This window comes from Pseudonaja textilis, chromosome 7 (genome assembly GCF_049901715.1).
Source record: "Pseudonaja textilis isolate UNSWEBS1 chromosome 7, rPseTex1.2, whole genome shotgun sequence".
NCBI classification, from domain to species: Eukaryota; Metazoa; Chordata; class Lepidosauria; order Squamata; family Elapidae; genus Pseudonaja; species Pseudonaja textilis.
The window spans coordinates 371,126-379,331 of NC_141996.1; the positions used below are offsets into that span (position 1 = coordinate 371,126).

General features: G+C 60.7%; 1 protein-coding gene across 1 annotated transcript; it reads left to right on the forward strand.

Annotated features, from left to right (window-relative positions):
* The first annotated feature begins 3,497 nt into the window (after positions 1–3,497).
* LOC113450432 (hemoglobin subunit beta) lies at positions 3,498–4,632 on the forward strand. Its single transcript, XM_026721624.2, has 3 exons — positions 3,498–3,655; positions 3,758–3,980; positions 4,410–4,632. The coding sequence occupies exons 1-3, from the start codon at positions 3,564–3,566 to the stop codon at positions 4,536–4,538; spliced, it is 444 nt and encodes a 147-aa protein (XP_026577409.2). The 5' UTR covers positions 3,498–3,563; the 3' UTR covers positions 4,539–4,632.
* The last annotated feature ends 3,574 nt before the right edge of the window (positions 4,633–8,206 follow it).

An 8,206-nucleotide genomic window follows, 5' to 3' on the forward strand; every position in this document is an offset into this window, starting at 1 on the left:
TGAAAACCGGGAGGGCCCCCACCAGCCTCAAGGCTTCAAGTGGGGAGAGTCCAGCCTCCTTGAAGGGGTGACTAACTCGGGCGGTTCCTGGAGTCCAGAGCTGGTTAGGGATGGAAAAGAGACCCTGGGAGAGTCCAGGAGGAAGCTGGCCGCTGCCCTCCTCCCCCCCGAGGATGCATGGGGTTTTATTTTAGAAGGGGGTGGAGAACCCCCTGGCTCTCTTACCCTGAGGGAGTTTGCTCCCCAGGGAATCCCAGCCAGTTGCTGGAGGCCCAGGCGGTTCTGCTTCTACGCTTCCCAGGAGGCACCCACCTGTCTCCAGGGAGTGGCCAGTCCACCCAACCCATCCTGGGGGCCCTGCAGAGCCCAGGCCACCTAGAGGGAGCCCGTCCTTTTGCAAGTGCCCTGCGTTCTCCTGGGGCCATTATTCATGACTCTTTATTTAGTCTAGGGTGAGCACGAGGCAGAAGAGACGTAAACAGATCCACACGACCCACCTCATGCTATGTGAAAGGTCTCTGGGGGCACAGCAGTGGCCTCACGCCTGGATGTCCAGCTCTCCAGGCCTCGGCCTTCATGCAGATCTCCCGGGAAACCGGGGGACGCGGCTGTGGGCAACCTGGCACAATGTGTTTAATGGCTGGCACATCAGCATCGCAACCGCAGCAAGGGGAACCTTTCCCTCCCCGGTGCTGACACGGGGCAGGGGCTCTTCTCCCAGCGTCACACCAAATCCGGTTCCATTTCGGCCAGGCAGGGCAAGGCCGGTCAAAACCACCGAGGCTCAGGGAAGCCGTGCCGATGAGTTGATGCCCAAGGAAGAGAAGGGCCTTGGGAGACGCCTGGCACCGCTTTGCCAAAGAGCCTTGGTGCCCCAGCCTGGAGGGCTCCGAGAGTGGAAACGGGCCTGGAAAGGAGGGCCTGGCCTGGCCGCCTCCCTGGAGCTCCTGGGGTCTCCCGTTGGTTCAAAATGGGCCCCTGCATAGAACCCAAAACACGTGAGGTATTAGTGCCACTTGATCCTAAGTGCCTTAGTAAGGCCACAGCTGGAGTACAGCGGGCAGTTGTGGTCCCCCCAAAGACGTTGAGACTTTGGACAGACAAGTGCGGAGAAGAGCAACCAGGATGACGAAAGGCCTGGAGACTAAAACCTAGGAAGAACATTTGCAAGATGTGGGTCTGGCCAGTCGAGAGAAAACGGGCCGGGGGGACAGGAGAGCAGCCTTCCAGCATTTGAGGGGCTGCCCCAAAGAAGAGGAGGGGGGGTCCACCTCTTCTCCAAAGCCCCTGAAGAGGCAGGAGAAGAAGCAACGGAGCGAAACTCATCTGGGGGGGAAGCAACCTGGAATTAAGGAGGGATTTCCTGAACAGGGAGGACAATGAACCAGTGGAACTGCCTGCCACCAGAAGTTGTGGCTGCTCCATGACTGGGGGCTTTGAAGAAGAGACTGGACAGTCACTTGTCTGGAATGGTCGAGGGAAGGGGCTGGACTAGAAGACCTCCAAGGTCCCTTCCAGCTCTATTCTGGTTCTGGGTCCTTCAGCCTGACTTCTTCTCCAGCAGGCCTCTGGTTATCGCCTTCCCCAGCGAGGGTGGGGGAAGCTATCAGGGGATTGGCCGACTATCCCCAGGCCCGGCCAGCGGCTTCGGCTGGGCCCGAGAGATAGGCCAGGCCAGACACCGCAGGGGCACACCCAGGGCCTGCTGGCTGGCAGGAGAGATAGCCCTGCCCCACCTCCGAAGCCGAGGAGAGGGGGATGACCGGCAGGGCAGGGCAGGGACCCAAGGCAGGTTGAACCCAGGTTCAGGGCTGGGAGCAGAGGTAGAATTGGGGGGTGTGGGTGGGGCTGGCTAAGCTCTGAAGTCCTTGGTGGAATCCATCCCACCGAGGGTCCTCCTGCCCCCACCCCAAATTGCTCACTGCTCAGGGACAGGAATTCTAAGGCCGCTCTGAGTTCTGACTGAGACCCTCAGAATAGGGGGGGGAGCCCCTCTAGGCCCTGGCATGTAACCCCCACCCCCACCCCCCGGGACTCTTTGGAGGGTCCAAACTAACGCCTGGCTGTGAGAGGACAGCCTCCCCGTCTCCTCTTCCTCCAAGAGTTCTACAGGATGTGCGATGGGTACACCACCCACCACAACAACCCTGTGGGGTAGGCTGGGCTCAGCAGCTGCAGGGCTGGTCCCTTGCCCTCCCTCTGGGGGGGCTGCCCCAGACTGGCTCTGCTGCCCCCTTGACACGACGGCTCGGAAATTTGGACTCCTTCGTCTGGGGAGGGCCGGGGTTTCACAGGAGCAGGACCCAAACACGACACATCGAAACACCCCTCGGAAATATTTACAGGGGGTGGCCCACTTAGGACAGGGGCCCCCAACCTCGGCAACCTTAAGACTTGTGGACTTCAACTCCCAGAATTCCTCAGCCAGCTTTGCTGACTGGTTGAAAGTCTTAAAGTGGCCGAGTTTGGAGACCTCCGGCTTAGGGCCACAACTGAGCCGTTATTGAGTCAGGAGCACGGTTGTTAAGTGAATCTGGCCTGCCCAAGGCCTGTGTGTGTGTGTGTCGGGTTCTAGGCTTCTGTGCAGGAGAACTTCATTTGAGGATCGTGGTGGCAAATGCGGCCCTTTCCGGTCTGCCTTTTTTCCAGCCCACCTGCTCAAGATGTGAACAAGATGTGGTTTCCTTAAACCCGTCCATCGCAAAGGGGGGCCGGGGGACAGGAGAGCAGCCTCCCAAGAGTGGGGGGTTCCACCTATTATTCCCGAAGAAGCAACGGATGGGACCTGGCCAAGGGGAGAAGCAACCAGGAGAATTTGGCCTCCGGGAGTTGGGGGCGGCATTCCTGGAGGTTTCTAGGAGGAGGTTGGGCAGCCGCTTCTCTGGGAAAGGTCGCAAATGTGGACCGCGTCACTAAGTGAACTGTTGTAAGTCAAGGACTCCCTGAATATCCTTCAGAGGAGCAAGGAAACTCTTTGCTTGCCCCCCCCAAAGCCTTCTCCGGCTGCCCCTCCCATTTCTCACCCCCAGGGGAATTGGGAAGGGCTCCGCTGGGGCGGATGGCGGTGGGGAGGGGTCTGCCACCGCTCCCGCAGGGCCCAAGGAGCCCCTGAGAAACCTGGGGAGGGGAGGGGAGGGAGGCTGCGCAGCCCGAAAAGGGGTCCGCGAAGCTCCTGGACGAGCCCGCGCGGAGCGGGGGACAGAAAGCCGCCGCCCCGCCGGACGGTTCCAGGCTGCGGTCCCGGCCGGGCAGGCCGGGCCGGCGGGGCAGCTCGCTCCTCAGCCACTGGAGCAGGGTCCGGGCGGCGGAACCGCCAGCAACTGGGCGGAGATCCGGACTGGGAGCCCGGCGGGGAAGGCTGCCTCCTGCGCGCGGCCCAGGGAGCGCGAGGGCGAGAAGGGGCTGCTGGCAGGAGAGGCGCCGGGGCGGGCGAGGCCCGGGGCGGGGCGGCGGGGCGGGGCGGGCGAGCGGGCGGTGGGTATAAAAGGCGTCCCCGCCGTCCGGACTCAGCTCCCTCTTTCTCGCCAACAGCCCTCCGAGCGCTCCCTCCTCCAGCAGACAGCATGGTGCACTGGACGGCCGAAGAGAAGCAGCTGATCACCGGCCTTTGGGGCAAGGTGGACGTGGCCGAAGTCGGCGGGGCCACCCTCGGGAAGTAAGAGCTCCGGGCGAGGCGGGCGGGCGGGGGGGTGCGGGCCCCGCGGGGACCCCCGTCCCATCCGCTCCCCTTCCTCTCGCTCTCGCTCTCTCCCGGCAGGCTGCTGGTGGTGTACCCCTGGACCCAGCGGTTCTTCGCCCACTTCGGGAACCTCTCCAGCCCCAGCGCTATCTTAGGCAACCCCCAGGTCAAGGCCCACGGGAAGAAGGTGCTGACCTCCTTCGGGGAGGCCATCAAGCACCTGGACAGCATCAAGGACACCTTCGCCAAGCTGAGCGAGCTGCACTGCGAGAAGCTGCACGTGGACCCCGAGAACTTCAGGGTGAGCTGGACCCCCCTCCCCCTCCCCCAGGGCTGGGCCAGGGTCTCCACCGGCCCCTCCTCTCCTGGGGCAGCCTTTCCCAGCAGCGCCCTGCCCGAGAGGTGCTGGAATGATGGCCCTGAGCCCCGGGTTCGAGCAGCCCAGCCCAGGGGTGAGCAAAAGTCTCCCAGCTTCCCACGAGGGGGGCGGGGGTCCAGACACAGGACTGACCTGGGTCAGATGGACAATTGCCCCCCCGCCTGCCGCCGCCTTTTGGGGCAGCCCAGTCGGGAAAGAGGGAAGGGACACCTGAGCATCCCCAGGGCTCCTTCTGGGCTTGGTGGGGAAACGCCTTTCTAGTCTGCTATGCTGGGGGGAGGGGGCAGAGACGCCAGCAAAGGCTCCCCTTGCAGCAGCCTTCAGTATCCCCCCCGCCCCCTTCTCTTCCAGCTTCTGGGCAACATCCTCATTATTGTCCTGGCTGGCCACCATGGGAAAGAGTTCACCCCCAGCACTCATGCCGCCTTCCAGAAGCTGACCAACGCGGTGGCCCACTCCCTGGCCCGCAAGTACCACTAGACCTGCTGGTGGGCATAGCAGCTGCCTGCCTCCCCCCGCCACGCCTGGAGCCCCTCCCAGCCCACTGATGATGCAATAAAACTCCTCTTCAGAACCAGCAGAGTTGCGTGTTTTTGTGGTCCTGGAAGGGAGAAAAGGGGGTGGTCCTTCTGGGTCATCCCCAAACCCCCACGTAACCCAATGAAACACAGTTGGGGGGGGGGAAAGGAACGGGATTTGTTTGGGGTGAAGTGGGGCTGCAGAAGCAACAGGTGTGTTGCCATCTGCCTGGGAACCTGGCTCTCCCACGGACCCTGCAGGTGCTGAGGGAGCCGTCCTTACAGGCCAAGGGCTCCCGTTGCGGGCGGACGGCTGCTTGAGGGGCCCCTGCCGCCCCTGGAGAATCGCCAGTCCCAGCCAGCCCCGGCTTGCCTGGAGCCACCGCCTCCCAGATGGGAAGCCCCTGGCTGGCTTCCGCCTGGACCCGTGCAGGGCGAGGAGCACCGGGGGAGTCAGGAAGGCATCCCGAGGAGCCTGGGCAGAAGGAGCCTTTGCGGGGGTGGGGGATTCAAGAGCCCCGGTCCCTTCTGGACGGACCATCTCTTGGCAAGCGGGGCGAACGCCTGTTGCAGGTTCCGTCCGTCACACGCGGAAAGGAAGCACGACGGCCGCAACGGGCTTTGCTCGATGTGAGCCGCTTCTCTTCCTCCGGAGGGTGTGCCGGCACTTAACTGACCAGAGGCACGTCGGGGCTAATCCCTTAGGCCGCCGCCCCCCCCACCCCCAACTACCCCAGCACGCCCCGACCGGCCGGCCCCCGCTCAGTCAGTCTCCCCGAGAGGAGCTGGCCCCCAGCAGTCAGTCCTCGGCCATTTCCCGCCCGGCTCTTCGGCCCTCGCTCGAGGCAGGCCGGCAGGCTCGTGGCAGCTAAAGGACCGGCAGTCCCGGGGCTTCCTAGCAACGTCCACGGCCGGCCCTCCCCACGAATGGCAGCCCACGTCAGGCTGGCCCCTGGGGCGCGGGGGGGGGGCGGGGGGGGTCAGTTAAGGAGAGGTTTGGGGTCTGTCCTGACTCCCTCGGAGTTGGACTTGGGGGGGTCCAGGAGGTTCTTAACAAGTCAGACAAAGACACCCCCCCAACAGAGGCCTCAAAACTTGGGACAGCACAGCTGGCTGGGGAATTCTGGGAGTCGAAATCCACAAGCCTTCCAGTGGGCATATGTGGAGGTCTCTGGTCTAGAGCGCCAGAGCACCTTAAAAGGGAGGTTCATAAAACGTTGAAACTAGACATCACAGAGTCATCCTACAGTGAGTGAAGTGATTCTCCTATAGGGTCTCCGGCTTCAGCAGGGGGTGGACTAGATGACCTCTAAAGTCCTTTCCAGTTCTAGTCTCCGGTATGATTTAGCCTCCAGCCCCCTGGTGATCATTGTTGCTCTTCTCTGCACTCTTGATAGAACCTCAACATCTGCGGGGACCAAAACTGCATGCAGCGAGTATTCCAAGTGTGGTCTTAAAGTCTCAAACGGTACTAACCCTTCACACAACCTGGACAATGTCCTTCTGTTGATGGTGCAGCCTAGGATTGGGTTGGCTTTTGCGGGAGCTGCAGCAGAGCGCTGACTCTTCCTGAAGGGCTGCTCCACTAGGACTCCAAGGTCCCTCTCACAATTGCTGCTGGTGATTCAGGGGCCACCTATGCTGTACCTTGCGTTTGGTTTCTCTTGCCTAAGTGTAAAAAAACCGTACTTTTCTCACCAATAAATTGCATTTTGTTGGATAGGGTCCAGTGTTCCAGTCCGTCAAAATCCTTCTGAATCTTGAGCCTGTCTTCTCCAGTCTTAACCCTCTTCTCCCCGGGGTTAGTGTCGCTTGCCATTTTTTCTATCCCCTTACCTGAGCCACGTAGGAAGATGTTGAGAGTCCTGGGCCCAAGACAGAAACTAGGGGTAGCCCACCCCGTCCCTCCCTCCCTCCCTCCCTCCCTCCCTCCCTGTAGCTGTCGTTCCACTGAGGGCTACACATACGGAGTTTGGTTGGTCAGCCAATCCATCTGGTCGTGATGCTGTTTAACCCACTTTTTTCTAGCCTACCAATTTTGGCCAACGGTGACGTCCAAGTCTATACTTACTTCCCTGCATTTCTCACCTCCACTAATTTAGTCACTTTATTAAAGAGGGCAGAGAAGGTTTGTCTGGCATGACCTGTAAAAACAGGTGCAAAGAGAGAATTAGGCGGTTCCTCTTTCTCCAAGCTGCCCGTCCTTTCCTTGCCATTGTCTCCCCTTAGTGGACCGGTCCTTGCCTGGCCTTTCCCTGACCTCCCCTCCCCCTCCTTCAACCTTTCCCTGCAAAGGAAGGTGGTCCCTGGGAATTCTTGATCAGCCAGGTCAAGGTTGCCTCAAAGGGGCCTTTTTCAAAAAGTAACCTGACTTTCTTGGGTTGACTTTCTCCGAAGAGCTCCTTGAGTTGATGTGTTGTGCAAAGGAAGACCCCTGTTCCCAGTGGAGGAGCATCTTCCAGGCAAGGACAACCTGAGGCTGGCCTGGTTCTTGGTCCCAGGTGAGCAGTGCTGGCGGCTCTCCTGCCATCAGCTCCCAAAGGCCAGGAGGCCCCGAGCAACTTGGCAACTCCAGGGCAGGTCCCCAAAGGGAGCCAGGCTGCTGTGCCTCTGAGGAGGGCTGTTTGGGGGGCGGGGGGGGGAGGCCTCGGGGAGGAGGAGCGGTGACAGCAGCAGCCAGGAGGAGCTCCGCAGGAGACCTGTGGGAGGCAAGGAGGCCTGTGGGAGGTTGCAGGGAAGGTGGGTGCCTTGGAAGCAGCCGAGGCCGGGAGCTCTCTTTGCACGGAATGTCCCTCCCTTTTCTTCAGCTGGCTCCGAATTCACGGCTCAGTCGCCCTGGCCGGTCTCTGCCCCTTTCAAGTACCTGTGACCAGAAGGTGGAGGAGGACCTGGGGGGCTTCTCCTAACCTGTTTGCAAGGGGATGATGAGTTGGTCAGCTGAAGAAACAGCCTCAAAACTCCACCGCGGTGGGGAAGCAGGAGGTGTGTGTGTGCGTGTGCGTGTGTGTCTCTCTCTCTCTCTCCTCTTTATGGACAAGGAATTTGTGCCGCCAGCGTGGATGAGGATGTTCTTTTCTCCTGGGTGGCTCCTCACCGCAATTAGGCTGTTCTTGGTGGAATTGGTAGTTCTACGGTTGAGGTGTTATTTGCCGCTTGGTGTTCATCCGGGTATTGAGGCTGGCTAAGTGGCACTTTGGTCTTTCCTTTGGGGGTTTTTTAATTGTCTCTTTGGCATGGTGCGTAGATGGGCGTTTATCTCTGTGTGCCTGTCGATAGCTACTGTGCCTGAGTGGAAGGCTGCAGGAATCCTCCGGCTCTTTTGGGCTTGGCTTGAACTGGGATGCTTCCACTGCCTCCCAGTGGAAACGATGGCAAAGTCTGTCCGTGCGTTGTGCAAGTAAGGAGTTCTTATTGTGTCTTCTGACTGCTGGTTGGTAATGGTGACTGCTGTGCTGTGCTGGCACAAATTCTGAGCCCCCCCCCCCCATTTTTGTTTCAACCTGCAGCACGTCTCCCCCCCCCCCCACTCTCCTTTGGGCTGCCTTCACTGTCCCCCGAGGAGAGAACAGGGCTGGTTTTCACCCTCTTTCGTGCAGCAGCCACACCGTGAATTTCTTGGGGCGGGGGCGG

Bases quoted from the DNA above. Each gene is read 5' to 3' on its own strand.
- LOC113450432 (XM_026721624.2), top strand. From the start codon at position 3,564: ATGGTGCACTGGACGGCCGAAGAGAAGCAGCTGATCACCGGCCTTTGG. The intron at 3,656-3,757 runs GTAAGAGCTCCG...CTCTCCCGGCAG, and splicing joins GGCGGGGCCACCCTCGGGAA to GCTGCTGGTGGTGTACCCCT. The intron at 3,981-4,409 runs GTGAGCTGGACC...CTTCTCTTCCAG, and splicing joins TGGACCCCGAGAACTTCAGG to CTTCTGGGCAACATCCTCAT.